Source organism: Piliocolobus tephrosceles, chromosome 12, assembly GCF_002776525.5.
Source record: "Piliocolobus tephrosceles isolate RC106 chromosome 12, ASM277652v3, whole genome shotgun sequence".
Classification (NCBI taxonomy): Eukaryota; Metazoa; Chordata; class Mammalia; order Primates; family Cercopithecidae; genus Piliocolobus; species Piliocolobus tephrosceles.
The window spans coordinates 18777307-18796474 of NC_045445.1; the positions used below are offsets into that span (position 1 = coordinate 18777307).

The 19168-nt window shown below is 37.8% G+C and overlaps 1 protein-coding gene across 4 annotated transcripts in view; it reads right to left on the bottom strand.

Annotated features, from left to right (window-relative positions):
• The window catches only part of INTS6L (integrator complex subunit 6 like), a 63105-nt gene that overhangs the window by 14230 nt on the left and 29707 nt on the right, over positions 1-19168 (bottom strand). For all 4 annotated transcript variants that reach the window (XM_023198787.2, XM_023198786.2, XM_023198785.2 and 1 more), the window contains exons 8-9: positions 17316-17468; positions 12873-13005 (exon numbers count right to left, since the gene is read on the bottom strand). In XM_023198787.2, the coding sequence (XP_023054555.1) occupies positions 12873-13005; positions 17316-17468 (286 nt within the window). The remainder of the gene's footprint in view (positions 1-12872; positions 13006-17315; positions 17469-19168) is intronic.

The following is a 19168-nucleotide window of genomic DNA, read 5'->3' on the forward strand; positions in this document are numbered from 1 at the left end:
GCATAACGTGCAGGTTTGTTACATATGTATACTTGTGCCATGTTGGTGTGCTGCACCCATCAACTCGTCAGCACCCATCAATTCATCATTTATATCAGGTATAACTCCCCAGTGCAATCCCTCCCCCCTTCCCCCTCCCCATGATAGGCCCCAGTGTGTGATGTTCCCCTTCCCGAGTCCAAGTGAGCTCATTGTTCAGTTCCCACCTATGAGTGAGAACATGCTGGGAAAATTGGCTAGCCATAAGTAGAAAGCTGAAACTGGATCCTTTCCTTACTCCTTATACGAAGATTAATTCAAGATGGATTAGAGACTTAAATGTTAGACCTAAATACATTTTTATATAATGCATGAAAATTTCCTTCACATCTCATTATTTCCAAGTGTAAGAAAAAAATATTTTTCTAATAAAAATATAAAAATTGGAATCCCCAGACATCAACATGAATCTGCCACACATACTGTAAGTACCAAAGACACTATAAATTCATCCTTTATTTTGTGTCTTAAGGTGTTATTACTATTTTTTTTTAAAAAATGCTTTACTTACAGAGACAAAACCATCCCTATCCCACATGCATAATTTATTTACAAATAGGGCCATTCTTTGAAATTCTGAATTACTTTAGTTAAGAAAAGTGACATATTTCCTTCCTTTTACAGCTATAATAAATTATTCACTCCTGCTGAAACAAATTTAAATGAATTTACAAAGTCATAAAACGTAGATCTTTTGTTAAAGATTTGAAGATATTTCTGGTTCATTGCAGCAAGTGGAGCCTTTAAAGACCATTCATATCTTGACAGAAAGGAATGAGAGACCATGGATATATCCTGTTATACCATGTCTTTATGTGGAGTCTGTCAGGAATTAGGCAGATTTTGGAAACTAACAGACAAACGTAAATACTGGAGAAACTTTTAGATATATAATACTCTTTGTATTTCTAACAATGCCAAGCGCAATGATTCCACCAAGAAGATTGTTTAGGCTAATTATTTTCTGCCAGAGTTTTAAAATGGGGGTCAGGAGAAGAAAGATAATCTTCTGCAGTCTAGATTAAGAGTAGAGAGCTTCTAGTGTGACACTGCCTTAGTCACTACCTCTGTAGCTCAGCAAATTATTTCCATAGGATTAAATACCCATTCACATGGACTCTCTAGGATGGTACAGTAAAGGTGTCATATGAACAATTAGCTGATCAACATTTGAAAGAAGAGGTGATGAGAGTGTAGAATGAATGAAAGTAAAATGATACTGCCAACACCTCAGAAATGACTGGTATTTTCTCTTCCAGTTCCTTTCTCCCCATTTCTTTCTTCAAAGAGAGGGAAGACCTGGGTTTGAGTTCAAGCTCAGCCACATCCTTAGCTCAGTGAGTTTGGAGAAATCGCCTTTGTAAGCCTCCATTTCATCTATAAAATGGGTCAGATGATAATTGCCTTACCACAAGACTATTCTAAGGAACTACATAATACATGTGTAAAAGCCCCATACAAAATGAAAAACAAACAAACCAGTGTAAGCTGTTAAGTACCAGATACATAGTGACTGCTACACATCAAAGTATCCTGCTTCTATTCTCTATCCTCGTACCTCTCCCTTTCTTCCTCCTGATCGTAACTGGTTTTAATATGGAACTACATTTTATTTTTTACACAAGCCCTCAGTTCCGAATTTAAAAGAACAGGTGGTTTTAATATGGAACTACATTTTATTTTTTACACAAGCCCTCAGTTCCGAATTTAAAAGAACAGGTGGATTGAATGTGGTATATTTAAGAAAAGGAAAAAAAACTTGTTACAAATGCTCTAATTTCCATAGTTATTAAGTCTCAATAGAAAAATTAATTTCCTAATTGGGAAAGAGTCCTTTGCTAACTACAACAATCTGGTGACCTCCTTAATGACATGATTCTGGTAGCTCATTGATACAATTAAGCCTCATTTATCTATTCCAGAAAATGAGATGTTTTATATTTTCTAGTAAAAGTTTTAGTGCATAAGTAATTAAACTTTCATGACCTTAATTTGATTGAAATCTGGTATTAATAAAAAGAAAACAAGGGACACTATTATGAACAATTACTGTACTATGCAGTAATATAGTGATGCTTCTGGACTTATGAAGTCTGTGTAACTTAACTTGCCCTTTTACTAACTGTCCCTCTCCACTAAAACTGCAAAATTATACAATAACCGTACAGTATATTCTTAGTATAAGAAAGCAGTACCTTCAAGAGCTACTAAGATAATGTAGATATTAATACCGAAAATAATAATAACAGCATTTATTGAACACTTACTATTTGCCAGGCAAGTTCTAAACAATTTAACTGTATTAACTCATTTAATTCCAACTAAATCCCTTTGAGGTAAGTACTATCATTATCCCCATTTCACTAATGAGGAAACTGAGGCATAGAGAGGTTAAGTATCTTGCCCAAGGTCATGAAACTAGCAAGATTCATACCTGGGCAGCTATGACCTCTAGCCCAAACTCTTAACCACTATAGATGTTAAACTACCCAGAGAATTAAGTAATTATGGAAATGTTGAGTTTTTGTTTATTTCAGAAACTCACAAGGAATCCCAAGTTTGGACTTCAGGAGCTCAAGGACCTCCAGCCTCAAAGGGTGTTAAAAACCCTATATTCCTCAGAAAACACAGGTTACAGAAAGGCCTGGAGATGGATATTTGAAGCCTGGGGGCAGAATGGGAACTGAGTCAAGATCGGCATGGACCCTAGCTGAATGTATGGGATTAGGGAACAGGGGAAGAGTCAAAGATGCCTCCAGAGTTTCTGGTGTGGGATGTCTGCATAGACATGGTGATGCCACTAACTAAACTGTGGAGAGAGGAGGAAGAGCATGGTAAGTTAAGAGCTCAGCTTGGCTTGAAGACATTCTTGAAACATCCAGAAGGCTGTTGGGCAACCGAAATAATTTAGGTCATCATGCTCTAGGCAAGGTTGGAGTCTCAGTGTTATAGGCTAAGGAAGACCAGGCACAGATGCCACACATATCTTACTGGTGACAGAAGACACTTCAAACACAAGAAACACGTGACATTTGAGGAATACAGTGATACAAACTAAAAGGTGGCCAGGAAAACAGTGTCAGGATTTGACTTGGCAGAGTGCTGAGGAGTTTGGGGATGGGCACCACGTGGCAACTTAGGCAAAGAAGGTTTTAGGCAAAGAAGAACTGAATGCTTGATCACACTATAATCATTCCTCTTAACCATTATGTCATGCCTTCATCTGACCTCCATTACCTGAAAGACGAGCAAAGGCAAAGATGAGAGGATGGGTCTTGCTATTGTAAAGTGCTCTACATCCTGATAACTACTGGAAGACCAGCTACTCTAGTTAAAGGAATTTTCAGGGAATAATCTGGAAGGCAGGCTGGATTTAGATGAAAGATGGGACCCTATAACTCAGCCCATAATAGTTGCATAGGACTTTCACCACTGCTCAGTAGTAATGAGGTCACCTCTACCCATATAGTGTCAGTGGAGGTCAAGTGTGGAAGACAATGAAGCATTCCTACCTCTTCCAGCCAGGAAAGTATCACTCTAGGGGAGATCCAGAACTCCCACCAGCACACAACAATAACAAGGAGACCCCTCCCTTTTGGTGTCAATGAAGACCAAGTGGCGAGCCTGAACTTCTACCTGGCATGAATGAGGCAACACCTCCTAATTTCTCCAAAAGAGTATGAGAGGAAGTAAGTTAAAACAGAAGGTTTAAGTAAGATCCAGAGACTCATAAGAAAATACTGAAAATGTACAGGAAAAAAATCACTTATCATACCAAGAACCAGGCAGATCTCAAAATTATTATTGTTATTATTATTTTTGAGACAGAGTATCACTCCATCACCCAGGCTGGAGTGCAGTGGCGTGATTTGGGCTTACTACAACCTTTGCCTCCCAAATGCAAGTGAGTGTCGTGCCTCAGACCCCTGAGTAGCGGGAATTACAGGTGTGTACCACCATGCCCGGCTAATTTTTGTATTTTTAGTAAGGACGGGGTTGCACCATGTTGGCCAGGCTAGTCTGGTCTGGAACTCCTAACCTCAAGTGATCCACCTGCCTTGGCCTCCCAAAGTGCTGTGATTAAGGTGTGAGCCACTGCGCCTGGCCTCAAAATTAATTTAAAAAGATAATTAAGGGATGTTGACACCAAGATAATAGAGATGTTAAAAATATCCAATTTAAAGCAGCCATCATAAAACATGTTTCAAAAAATAATATGAGCAGGCTCGAAGCAAATGAAAACACATGCAAAGAAATAGAAAGTAAGAATAGAAGATATAAAGAATAACTAAATGGAAATTTTAGGATTAAAAAAATACAATAACCAAAATAAAAAGCTCAGTAGATAGGCTCAACAACAGAATGCAGGGGACAGAGCAAATAATCAATGAACTAGAAAATAGAACAATGTAAATTACCCAATCTGAATAACAGAGAAAATAGAATGAAAACAATGAACAGAGCCTAACGAACCTATGAAACTACAAGAAAGGATCTAACATTCATGTCAACAGAATCCTGGAAGGAGAAGAGAAAGAAAGTGGGGCTGAAAAAGTACTCAAGGTAATAATGGCTGAAAAGTGGCCAAATTTGGAAGGAGAAATAAACCTACAGATTCAAGAAGCTCAGTGAACCTCAAACAAAATAATCTCAGAGAAATGCATGCCAAGACACATCATAAGCAAACTTCCGAAAACTAAAGGCAGAAATAAATCTTGAAAGCAAAGAAAAACAATACCTCACTTACAGAGGAAAAACAATTAAAGTAGATTTCTTATTAGAAACCAAAAGAACAGAAGGCAGTTACACAGCATTTTTCTAGTGCTGAAATAACAGTACTGTCAACCGAGAATCCTATACCTAGCAAAAAAAAAAAAAATTTACACACACACACACACACAAATATATATATATATATTTCAGGAATGAAAGGAAAATCAAGATATTCTCAGATGAAGAGAAACTAAGAGAATTTGTCACTAGCAGACCTATCCTTCACCAACATGGCACAAGTATACATATGTAACAAACTTGCACATTATGCACATGTCCCCTCGAACTTAAAGTATAATAAAATAAATAAATAAATAAATAAATAATAAATAAAAAAACAGCTAAAGGATGTTCTTTAAACAGAAATTAAATATAAAACAACAAATCTTGAATTATCAGGAAGAAAGAACAGGATATGCCAAAATATGGTTTAAAACAATAGACTTTCATCCGGAGTTTTCTAAATTATGTTTGACAGTTGAAGCGAAAGTTATAACAAGGCCGCATGTGTTTCTAATTGTACATAAAATAGTTCAGATAATTTTAGTATAAATGGAGGAGGGTAAGGAAATATAATGAGAGATAAAGTTTCTATATTCCACTCAAATTAGTAAAATAATGAGAACGAGTAGACTTTGGTAATTTATGCATATATAACACCTGGAGCAATCACTAAAAAAGCTATCCAAACAAATATACTTGAAAGTACTATAGGTAAAAGAAAATAGAATTCTAAAAAATGTTTAAATAACCCAAAAGATGCCAGTAAAATGAAAACAGAGGAAAGAAAAATAGAACAAAGAGAAAACAATACTATAAGATGGCATACTTAAGCCCTAACATAACAATAATCACATTAAATGCAGATATCTAAATACATCAATTAGAAAACAAAGATTGGCAGAATGGATTAAAAAACATGACCCAAAAATGTGCTGTCCATAAGAAACTCACTTAAACAAAACAGTTACAGCCAAGTTCAAAGTAAAATGATGGAAAAAGATATATAATGCAAACATCAAAGAAAAACAGAAGTGGATACATTAGTAGCAGATAAAGCAGACTTAAGAGCAAAGAAAATTACCAAAGATACATTACATAATGATCCATCAAGGAAGAATACACCATGATTCTAAATGTATATGAACCAAGTAAAAGCTGCAAAATAGTTGAAGCAAAAATTGACGGAACTGAAAAAGAAACAGACAAATCTACAATTATAGTTGGAGACTTCAATACCCCTCTCTCAAAAACTGATAGAGCAAATAGACAGAAAATCAACAAGGATATAGCAGAACACCATCAACCAACAGGAATAATTTAACCCTTCTAGAATATCCTACCAAACAACATGAGACCGTACATTATTCTCAAGCACCACTGGAATATATATTAAGACAGAAAATATCATTTGCCATAAAGCAAATGGCAACATATTTATAAGAGTAGATATCAAATACAGATGTGTCCTCTGACCATGATGGAATTCAATCTAGAAACTAGTAACAAAAAGATAATAGGTAAATTTCAAAACACTTGGAAATCGAACAATACACTTCTAAATAGTCTATGGGTCAAATAAGTCTCAGGAGAAATCAAAAGACAAAGTAAAGTGAATGAAAATGAAGGACAACATGTAAAATTTGTGGAAAGCAGCTAAATTAGTGCTGAGAGAAATTTAAGGCTAAGTAGTACTTACAACAGAAAAGAGGAAAAGTATCAAACCAATAATCTAAGATCCCATACCAAGAATCAAAAAAGAAAAGCAAAACAAACTTAAAGTAAGGAGAAGAAAGGAAATAAAGAAATCAATGAAATTTTAAAAAGAAAAAAATTGGTAAGATTAATGAAACAGCTGGTTCTTTGATGAGATTAATAAAAGTAACAAACATCTAGCAAGGCTGACAAAGACAAAGAAGACATAAGATCCATGTTATCAATACCAGGAACAATATAGGTGATATCACTAAAGACTGTACACATCAAAAGAACAATAAGGGATTGCCAAGAATGACTCTACACACACAAATTTCACAACTTAGATGAAATGGACAAATGGACTGATTCCTCAAAAGGACACATAACCACATTTCACTCAACAAAGTACATAATTTGAATAATCCTATAACCATGAAATAAATTGAATTAATAACTTTAAAACTCCCAACGGGAATGTTTAGAACTAGACAGTTTCACTCAGGAATTCTATCAAATGTTTACAGAATGATTAATACCAATTATACACAATCTTTTCCAGAAAACAGAATAGGAGAAGCACTTCCCAATTCATTTTATGAAGAGCTTGTATTACCTTGATACTAAAACCAAAGACAACAACAAAAAAGACAACTACAGGCCAATATCTTTCATGAATATAGACACAAAATTACTCAACAAAATATTAGCACATAGAACTCAGTAACATATATGAAAAGAATTATATGCCATGACCAAGTGAAATTTATTTCAGGGACAGAAAGCTGGTTCAATATTTGAAAATTAGTGTAAACCATCATACTTACAGACTAAAGAAGAAAAATCATATGGTCATATCAAATGATGCAGAAAGAACATTTGAGGCCGGGCCCAGTGGCTGGCGCCTATAATCTCAGCACTCTGGGGGGCCAAGGCGGATGGATCACCTGAGGTCAGGAGTTCAAGACCATCTTGCCCAATGTGGTGAAACCCCATCTCTGACTGAAAATATAAAAATTAGCAAATCATGGTGGTACATGCCTGTAATCCAGCTACTTGGGAGGCTGAGGCAGCAGAATTGCCTGAACCCGGGAGGCGGAGGTTGCAGTGAACTGAGATCGTGCCATTGCACCCCAGCCTGGGCAACACAGCAAGATTCTATCTTAAAAAAAAAAAGAGGCCGGGCGCGGTGGCTCGCGCCTGTAATCCCAGCACTTTGGGAGGCTGAGGCGGGTGGATCACAAGGTCAGGATATACAGACCATCCTGGCTAACATGGTGAAACCCCATCTCTACTAAAAATACAAAAAATTAGCCGGACGTGGCGGTGGGCGCCTGTAATCCCAGCTACTTGGAAGGCTGAGGCAGGAGAATGGCGTGAACCTAAAAGGTGGAGCTTCCAGTGAGCCAAGATCGCGCCACTCCACTCCAGCCTAGGCAACTGAGCTAGACTCTATCTCAAAAAAAAAAAAAAAAAAAAAGAGCAAGCATTTGAGAAGCTCTAACACCTATTTATGATTTTTTAAAACTCGGAAAAATACAAATAGAAGCGGAACTCTTTAACTTTTTTTTTGTGTGTGAGATGGAGTTTTGCACTGTCTCCCAGGCTGGAGAGCAGTGGCGTGATCTTGGCTGATTGCAACCTCCACCTCCCGGGTTTGAGCAATTCTCCCGCCTCAGCCTCCCAAGTAGCTGGGACTACAGGTGTGTGCCACCATGCCCAGCTAATTTTTGTATTTTTTAGTAGAGATGGGGTTTTGCCATTTTGGTCAGGCTGGTCTCGAACTCCTGAACTCAGGTGATCAGACTGCCTTGGCTTCCCAAAGTGCTGAGATTACAGGCGTGAGCCACCGCACCCAGCCAGAACTCTTCAATTTGATAAAGAAAATCTACAAAAGCATTATGCTTAATTGAAGAATGAATAGTGCATAGTCAAGCACTGATGGAACATACATCTTACCACTACCATTCAACACAGTGCTGGAAGTTCTCTACAGTACAGTAAGGCAAGAAAAGAAAATAAAAAGCATAAAGATAAGAATACAAAAGGTAAAACTGTCTCTATTTGCAGGTGACATAATTGTCTACATTGAAAATTTCAGGGAATCTACAAAATTCTCCTACAACTAATAAGTGAGTTCAGTAAAGTTGCAGGATACAATATTAACATAAAAATCAACCGTATTTGTATATACTAGCTGTGAGCATGTAGATACCAACATCAAAAATATAATACCATTTGCGATCACTCAAAAAATGAAGTAGGTGTAAATATAACAAAATATGCACCGTATTTGTATGCGGAAAACTGCATAACACCAATGAAAGATCAGAAAAGATCTAAATAAGTATTTGCAAGTCACCTATCTGTCAGAGGGCTAGTATCTACAATAGACAAAGAACTTTCAAAACTCAACAGTAACAAAAGCAAACAATCTAATTAAAATATAGGGGAAAGTCAGTTCACCAAAGAACATATACAACGGCACATGAGCACATAGAAAGATGGTCAATACTGTTAGCCATTAGGGAAATACAAATTAAAACCACAGTGCTGTATCACTATACACCTATCAAAATGGCTAAAATTTAAAAAATACTAACACCACCAAAGGCTGATGAAGATGCAGAGAAACTGGTTCGCTCATACACTAATGGTGGGAATGTAAAATAGTATAGCTACTCTGGCCGGGCGCGGTGGCTCAAGCCTGTAATCCCAGCACTTTGGGAGGCCGAGATGGGCGGATCACGAGGTCAGGAGACCGAGACCATCCTGGCTAACACGGTGAAACCCCGTCTCTACTAAAAAATACAAAAAACTAGCCGGGCGACGTGGCGGGCGCCTGTAGTCCCAGCTACTTGGGAGGCTGAGGCAGGAGAATGGCGTAAACCCAGGAGGCGGAGCTTGCAGTGAGCTGAGATCTGGCCATTGCACTCCAGCCTGGGCAGCAGAGCGAGACTCCGTCTCAAAAAAAAAAAAAAAAAAAAAAAATAGTATAGCTACTCTGGAAAACACTTAAGCTGTTTCTTAAATAACTAAACATGCAACTACCATAGGATCTAGCAATTGCACTCCTGGGCATTTATCTCAGAGAAGTGAAGACTTATGTTCAAACCTGGAAGCAAATGTTTACAGTAGCTTTATTCACAATAGCCAAAAAGCAAAAACAACACAGATGTCCTTCAACAGGTGAACAGGTGGAGAATCTGTAATATATTCATGTCATAGTTTGTAAACTCAGCAGTGAAGAGGAACAAACTATTGATACTTGCAACAACCTGAAGGAATCTCTAGAGAATTACACTGAGTGAAAAAAGCCAATCCCAAAAGGTTACATACTGAATGGTTCCATTTATATAACATTCTTGATATAATAAAATTGTAGACATGTAGAACAGATTAGTGGTTGGCAGTGGTTAAGGAGGGGATGGGTACAGGAGGCAGGTAGATGTGGCTATAATAGGGCCTCATAAGGGATCTTTATGGTGATGAAAATGTTCTGTATCTTCACTGCATCAATGTTAACATCACAATTGTGATACTGTACTGTAGTTTTGCAAGATTTCCATTTGAGAAAACTGAGTGAAGATGACATAGGATCTTTCTGTGTTTCTTTTAAAAAAATATTATTAAAAATTGTGTTTAGGCTGGGTGCAGTGGCTCATGCCTGCAATCCCAGCACTTTGGGAGGCCGAGGTGGGCCAATCACTTGAGGTCAGGAGTTTAAGACCAGCCTGGAAAACATGGTGAAACCTCGTCTCTGCTAAAAATACAAAAGGTAGCTGGGCGTGGTGGTGTGCACCTGTAAATCCAGCTACGTGGGAGGCTGAGGCAGGATAATCACTTGAACCCAGGAGGCGGAGGTTGCAGTGAGGCTTGGGTGACAGAGACAGACTCTATCTCAAAAAAAAGAAAAGAAAAAGAAAAAGAAAGAAATTGTGATTAAAAACACATAATACTTACCATCTTAACCATTTTCAACTGTACAGTCCAATAGTGTTAACTGTATGCATATTGCTGTGTCACAGATCTCTAGAGGTTTTTTCACCTTACAAAACTGAAACTCTGTTACGCACTGAAGAACAAGTCCCCATTTCCCCCTCACCCAGCCTCTGCGTCTATGAGTTTGACTACTTTTAATACCTCATATAAGTGGAATCATATAATATTTGTCATTTGGCTTATTTCACTTAGCATAAGTCCACTAGGTTCATCCATATTGTAGCATGTCACAAAATTTCCTCCTTAAGGCTAAATAATATTCCATTGCATGTATATATACCACATGTTCTTTATTCATTTATCCAACAGTGGCATTTTTTTTTTTTTTTTGCTACTGTAAATAATGCTGCAGTGAATATGGGTGTGCAAATATATCTTCAAGATTCTGGATTCAATTCTTTTGGATATATACTCAGAAATGGGATTGCTGGATCATAGGGTTAATTCTATTTTTAATTTTTTGAGGTACTTCTGCTTTCCATATTGGTTGCACCATTTTACATTCCCAAGAGTGCACAAGAATTCCAATTTCTCCACATCTTTACCAACACTTCTCATTTTCTGTTTTTGTGATAGTGACCATCCTGAGGGGTGTAATGTAATGCCTTACTGTAGTTTTGCATTTCTGTAATGATTAGTGATGTTGAGCATCTTTTGATATGCTTATTGACAATTTGTACCTCTTCCTTGGAGAAATATCTATTCAAGTCCTTTGCCCATTTTTTAAGCAGGCTATTTAGGGTTTTGTTTTTGTTTTGCTATTGAAATGTAAGACCTCCTTATATTTTTTGGAATTTAAGCCCTTATAAGATATATGATTTGCAAATATTTTCTCCTATTCCATAGGTTGCCTTTTCACTCTGTTGATCATGTTCCTTGATGCACAAGCTTTTAAGTTTGATACAGTCCCATGTGTCTAGTTTTGTTTTTGTAGCCTGTGCTTTTGAGGTCATCTCTTTTTATATTATTTCTTACAAATGCATGTGAATCTACAATTATCTCAAAATAAAAAGTGTCTAAGTGGTATGCAGTATCTGTTCTTCTGTGTCTGGCTTATTTCACTCAGCATAATGTTTTCTAGCATAGTACCTACAGTTAACAATACAGATTGTGTACTTGAAAGATCAGTAAGAGGGTAGATCTTATCAGGGCAGGAGGAAACTTTTGGAGGTGACTGATAGGTTTATGGCATAGATTGGGGTGATGGTTTAATGAGCATATACTTATCTCCAAACTCATCAAGTTGTGTACATCAAGCATGTACAGCTTTTTGTATGTCAATAGATCAAGTAGATCAAAAAAGTGTACTTAAAAATAGAAAAATAATACCATTAACAGTGTAAGTGAAGATTACACAGTCTAATCTCTTCACTTTATAGTTGTGGAAACTGAAGTCATAAAGACATATTTAAGAAAAGGGATAAATAAATCTGCAAAATACAGATACTTTTTTACTGGCAGTCTTATTAATCTGAAAGATATAACCTATATTATATGTTAATGATAATCAGCTCTTAGAAAGAGAACATCCCTTTTAGGTTGGACTAAAAAATAAAGTAGATAGGTTATATAAAATAATCATGCTAATACATTTATAAAGACTAAAAGTATTGCAATTTCAGTATATTCAATGTATGTTGTATTTATAGCACTTAAAGTCTCATAGTTTTAGTGATCATATGAAAACTTAGTAAAGATTTGACCGTTTTTGCAAAAATTAAGAAACTCCACGAAATAAAAACATTTACAACTTTACAACTAGAAGGATACCGTGCAGTAAGTACTACATTACTCTAAACAGATGTGGCTCTTCAAATAAGGGGAAAATATCTCCACACACATTTTCATTAGTATCTGAGTGACAGCTTCTTGAATTGTTCCTTTTAGAATCTTGCTATGGAAACCACAGCTTCTACAACAACAGTCCTTGCAGAATTTGCTCTGGTACCTATTTCCTTAACTCGCTACTCTGCCTAAAACAGATGCCTCAAGAGCATTTATCTTCTGAGGAGAAACAAGCATAAGCCATTACTCCCACCCCATGGTAGCTCTGTTTTGGTATTTTTTGGCCCAAACTATACAAAAAAGCCAAGTGCACTTCAAACTGGGGACTGGGGGTGGGGCGTGCATTGGAAGTTGCAACCTGAAGAACAGCATAAGAATCACACACTGAAGGTCAAGCTTCTTTTCTGTTTGATGTAAAAACAACAAAAAGAAGACAAACAAAACAGAAAACAGTATGCAAATTCTATCCTTTCAAATGGGTTTTTTACTGTCATCTACATTTTAAATGCTTAGTCCATTATGGATTTCTCATTTCCGATGTATTTTAAAGATGACTCAATGGCACATGTTTTACTTACCTAAAAGAGGAAGTAAAACTGGGTAGTTGTAAGGCATCACAAAGAGGTTTACACAAGTTAAAGTCGTACTGGCTTTTAAATAACCAAATGGATATCCAAGTTCATTGTACTTTCCACTGCTAGTAACAAACACCTGAGAAGAACATGAAGTAATGCACAGTGATGACAATAAGGATTTTATGTCAAACCAAACCCACAGTAACATTCCATAGCAGCATCTATGGCACAATTTGATTGTAATTTTAAAATAGCAATAGTGTTTTTAGCCTATGGTTATGTCAAAATATATTATACTAGGCCAGGCTCATGTACTAGGATTACAGGTGGCTCACACTTATAATCCTGGCACTTTGGGAGACTGAGGTGGAAAGACTGCTTGAGGCCAGGAGTTTGAGACCAGCCTGGGCGACAAAGGGAGACCTTATCTCTACAACAAATTTAAAAAATTAGCCGAGTGTGGTGGCACGTGCCTATGGTCCCAGATCCTTGGGAGGCTGAGGCAGGAGGATGGCTTGAGCCCGGGAGCTTGAGGCTGCAGTGAGTCATGACTGTGCCACTGCACTCCACCCTGGGTGACAGAGGGAGACCTTGTCTCAAAAAAATCATACTAAATGCGAATGTTCAGATTGCAATTCTTCTATAAATTATATTAAGAAATGAAACTATACTATGCAACAACCATTCAGAGATCACAGGCCACATCAACGGTACCCAAACACTTACTTACTTAGCAAAATGAAAACTACAGCTGAAATACTGCTAAGAGGAAATGAGCCACTAAAACAAATTAACTTCTCAAAAGAACAAGTGGTAACCAATGCAGACTGCGAGGAAAATAGAACATAGTCCCATGCCTGAAGCATGAAATTACAAAAACAAAGCCTACTTAAAGGATTATGTAAACAGTCTTCATTGTACTATTATTAAGTCTTTGTTCTATGCTCTTTGCTGCCTCCTTCCCCTACCCATTTATTCATTTTTCTTTCAATAAATATTTACGGAGTAACGTATTATAATAAGCCAGGCACTGGTGCTAATTATTTTGAGGCAACAAAAAGATACTTTGGGTCAACCTGGAAGGCATTTCTCTTATAAATTATGCTGGTAGTGGCCAAGTGCGGTGGCTCACGCCTGTAATCCTAGCACTTCGGGAGGCCGAGGCAGGTGGATCACCTGAGGTCAGGAGTTCTAGACCAGCCCGACCAACATGGCAAAACCCCATCTCTACTAAAAATTGCAAAAATTAGCCAGGCGTGGTGGCGCGCTTGTAATCCCAGCTACTCGGGAGGCTGGGCAGGAGAATCACTTGAACCCGGGAGGTGGAGGCTGCAGTGAGCTGAGATTGTGCCACTGCACTCCAGCCTGGGCAACACAGCAGGACTCCATCTCAAAAAAAAAAAAAGTTACGCTGGTAAACATTCAGTGAAGATTAAAACATTGATCTTCATTCCATGTGACTATTTTCTTACTCCTTATTGATTTCCTGATGTGATTCCTGTATCATCAGCCCCCATACAGTTGATATGTTGTGCTGGGGTCCCCTAGCTGCCATGTTTTCTCTGTTCCATGTTCAGTTTTTAGTCCAAACCACCAATATATACTTTTGGAGACCTGGACCTTTACTTTTCCAAAGTCCTTTGGCAGAATTGTTTACAACAAAAGTCAAACCCTGACATTTAACAGAATCCATTTACCTTGCTAGTTCTCGCTACCACCAATATCACCTACCAATTCACTACCTTCTTATAATATTAAGTTATCACTAAGAATAAGTTGTTATAATTTATGTAATGTAATTTATGTAATTTATGACCCCACAGAACATGAGTTGTACTAAAACATGAGTCCACTAGATATTGTGTCATAATTTGAACGATAATAGAAACAGATAACTGCAATAAACCATGCTGGATTTTATTTCCTAAGTGTGTATATTAGGAGAGGAAAAATTCATCAAAGAAAGATTTAAAAAATCACATGCACAAGGCAATCAAGGGTCAGCTCTATGATTCCCATGAAAGGAAAAGCACTGTATTTTGTTTCTTTCTCTCTTTCCCTTTCCTACCTTCCTTGGCCCCTTGAGTTTTTCCAAATTCCTCATCAGCCACAGATTCATAGATTTTTAGGGTTCCAAAGGATCTTTAGAGCTAGTTCAGACAAAATAAGTGCCTAGTGCAAGGCCACATAGTTGGTGACAGAGCTAGGGTTAGGCTCTGGTCTCCTTTGTGGTTTTACCATATTTCCTGGCTACTGGTTCATTTTATTCTTTTTCACTACAGCTAATTCTTCACTACAGCACATTAAGAATACTCTAAAACAAAGTAACATAAAGTACAGGAAAGAGGCAAATGACATATTTAAGGGGTTGTGCAGGAGCAAGGACAGTATTTCTTAAGTTTCTTGGAAGAAGGTTTCCAAGAAATGTGCTATATAGAAAAGAGGGGTTATTTTAGGGAAAAGCTATAATTTGTAATTTTATTTGCTTTCATTGTAAAAATGTTTTCCAACCCATAAATTCAAAGGTCATATCTTTATTTTAAATTAGCAATCTATTATCCATACCTCTACATTTCTAGCACTTTTGGGGTAAACTGTAAGTATATAGCTCAATGAATGCTCACAAAGTGAAAGTACATGTGTAAACAGCACACGAGTCAAAAAACAGAACATGGCCAGGCACAATGGTTGATGCCATCATCCCAGCACTCTGGGAAGCCAAGGTGGGAGGACTGCTTGAGCCCAAGAGTTTGAGACCAGCCTGGGCGACACAGTGAGACTCTGTCTCTATTTTTAAAAAAATTTAAATATTAGCCAGGAATTGTGGTGTATGCCTGTAGTCCTAGCTCCTTTGCGGGGGGCTGAGGTGGGAGGATCACTTTGTTTGAGCCAAGGAGGTCGAGACTGCAGTGAGCCACGATTGTGTTACTGCACTCCACCCTGGGCAACAGGCTGGACGCTTCTCAAAACAAAACAAAAAACAAAAAAGAAAAGAATGAAAGAAAGAAACAGAACAAAACCAGACATCTCCTTGTGTCGTCTTCTATCCACTACCTTGTATCTCCCCAAAAGAAACCACTATCCCGACTTCTAACAGAGTAAGTTAGTTTTACCTCTCTCTGAAAGTATATAACATAGAATCACACAATATGTAATCTTTTCTGTCTGGCTTCTCTGCTCAGTATTATGTTTGTGAGATTATTCTGTTTCTTGTGCTTTTACATTCTTGCTTTAAGCTTGCTCCTTTTTTTCTAACTAGTTGTAGCATCTTGAGAGAATTTAAGTAGCTTACAGACAACTTGTAGCAATAATCTCACATTTTAAGATAAAACAGATGGCAGTCTGAAAGTGTTCCTTGCATAAATAGAGCCTAACAGTTACTGATTGCTATAGAGTCCTATATATTAATAGAAGTAGAACATATATCTTTACAGTTTAGAAATAGAACATACATCTTTACAGTGTAGGGCCTTTTTGTTGTATCCACATAAAAAGGCTGTGACTGCCATGTCTGAATTTTTACAAATTAAATTCCATAGGTGACTCTATTAACCAATTAGCAAATCCTTCTGGCTTAAGTGTAACACTTGGAAGAGTCAGTGTATGATATCTCTATGCATTTGTCTCATCCAAGTTGCAAAATCCACACTACACACATTAGTATGATTTGTACTACAGGACGAAGACTTTTATTATATTACACTAATACAGAAATTAGTTTTAGGGCTTATGGTTCTCTGGCTAACCTATCCTGTACTCCCAATCTGTCAAGTTGAAAGTAAGGGCTACACACCTTGTTTCAGCTGCAGATGCCATACCTGAAGTGAATTACATCCTTTAGATTAGGGATTCTTAAGCTGGGGTCCATGGGTAGACTTCAAGGGGTCCCCCAAATCCTCAAATATATATGTTTCATCAGACTCTATTGCTTTAAATGTCAATGTACAGTAGACTAATGATTCATATTAGTCTGAAATTATTTGCCTGGCCCTGTTGCTTATTTGACAGCATTCATGAGAAACATTATTAACAGAGACAGTCCAATTATTTTGAGATTAACCTTTGAAGCTTCCTTTTTTTTTTTTTTTTTTTGAGACGGAGTCTTGCTCTGCCGCCCAGGCTGGAGTGCAGTGGCCGGATCTCAGCTCGCTGCAAGCTCCGCCTCCTGGGTTCACGCCATTTTCCTGTCTCAGCCTCCCGAGTAGCTGGGACTACAGGCGCCCACCTCGTCGCCCAGCTAGTTTTTTGTATTTTCTATTAGAGACGGGGTTTCACCGTATTAGCCAGGATGGTCTCGATCTCCTGATCTCGTGATCCGCCCGTCTCGGCCTCCCAAAGTGCTGGGATTACAGGCTTGAGCCACCGCGCCCGGCCTGAAGCTTCTTAAAACAATTCCCAGATCCTAGAGTGGTTACAGACATTCGGCTAATAGGTAAGGATAAGTACCTGCCAGCAGGTATGGGGAGACTTTCGTTCCAAGATATACTGGGTTAAGGGCGAAGGTTCAAGTTCATATTTGTCAAAAGGAAGTTTGTCTATTACCATTGGCTCACAATCTATACAGGAGAACCTCACAACAGGATGAGATGTTCGTGGAGGCTAAAACAATTTTTAAAAAAAAGCAGAAAAAATGGTTAGGTCTCAAAACAAGCTTTTATCTCTGACAATTCTTCCAGTCCTTTTATATTTTGTTACATTATCACTGAGATACAGACTACCATTTTGAGAAAGAAGATTACTAGATCTCTAGGAACCACCAATGGCTTCCACAGGAGGGCTCAGATTCTTTACTATCTACTTGACATTAGGAAGAGGAAAGGTCAATTACAACACTCATAACTAAAATTTCAGTGAATTGAAAAAAACTGTTTTGAATATGTTTAAGAAGTTATTATGAGTCGTAGGATGAATGTTGAATTTCAGATCTATTTTATGACTTCCAAGAATTCCCTGCCCTTCATTCCTTTGTACCATGAGGTTACAGATAGTCCAGATACACTGGGAATGAAGAAATCCATGCAACTTTCTAATAAGGTAATGAGAGGGCTAAAGCCATGAACAAGCAAGATGAAAAATAGTAGAGAGATGGAAAGGGCAAGATAGAGACTGATAAAGAGCCAGTCACAACGCCAGGGCCCAGATGGATTTTTGCAGCATTGCTAACACCAACGTGTTTGCCTTGAATAGCTGGAGCTGGGGGTGCTTTGCGCTGGGCTTCGAAGGCCTGTGTACCTGGGGTACTGGAGCAGATTAATGGAGAAGCCATTTAAGTAACAGGTTTAGCTTGTGTGACTGGAGAGCACCAGAGAAATAAAGGCGAACAGCAAGGGCAACATGGAGAGAGAGGGACACAGGACAAGTCCCAGAGACAAAGTAAGAAGTGGGTCAGCCTATTCTTGTTGAGAAATCTGTAAGGCTAATATGAGTATGATAAAATATCTCTGCTTCCTTTATAAAAAGAAAAACATATTCATTTGCCTTTATAATTTACAATTTTAAGATGTTTGGGGGTTGAGAAAAATAGCTCTTAAATGAACTTTTAAAGATGGAGGAATGGTAACATGAGCTATGTGTGAATTACTTGTAATGTCTTTTATTCTATTTTGTTTTTTCCCGACTTAGTTTTAATTAACCTCGTGAAAGGTTTCTGACTCCTTAGATTTGAACAGGTAAAAATGTAATAAAGACAAAAGTGATGACTTATTGCTAGCAAAAATGAAGTAAATTTGCCATAAAGCCTATACTCTGGAGTTTGGAAGGGCTGACGTTTCACAGGCGTAACACCTTGAAGCCCTGAGGAGAGGAGTGGGACATTTACCCTCACCCACAGCAGGGGCCGAAAGGATTCTTCAGTCTTACATTCAGGTCTTTCATGGCCACTTCTGAAAAAAGCGCAGAAGCCTAAAAGCAGTAATCCAGGAGAAAATGCAATTCACTGTCAGAAATTTCTAAAACTGAGACAGAATATAGATTAACTGAACCAGGAAGATGTTAAATAGAAGAAGTAGTGATTTGTTTGTGTCCCCTCCTGAGCCCACACTAGGGAGATTACTCAGGCCTTCTTACAATTTGGGGAAGGGGAAAGAAGAGAAAAGAGAGAGTGGGTTTCATACCATCTCCCTTATTACTAGACACTGCCCTCCCTCCAAAAGAAAAGCCAATTGATTTGGCACTAGGAGCAACTATAATAGCAAAGCCTCTCCTACAAAATGCAGTGACCAAAAAGATAAGTTCTTGCTTAGAGATTATTTTTTAAATATTGTTTAATTACCCATCATTGAGAGGTATATTGCTACAAA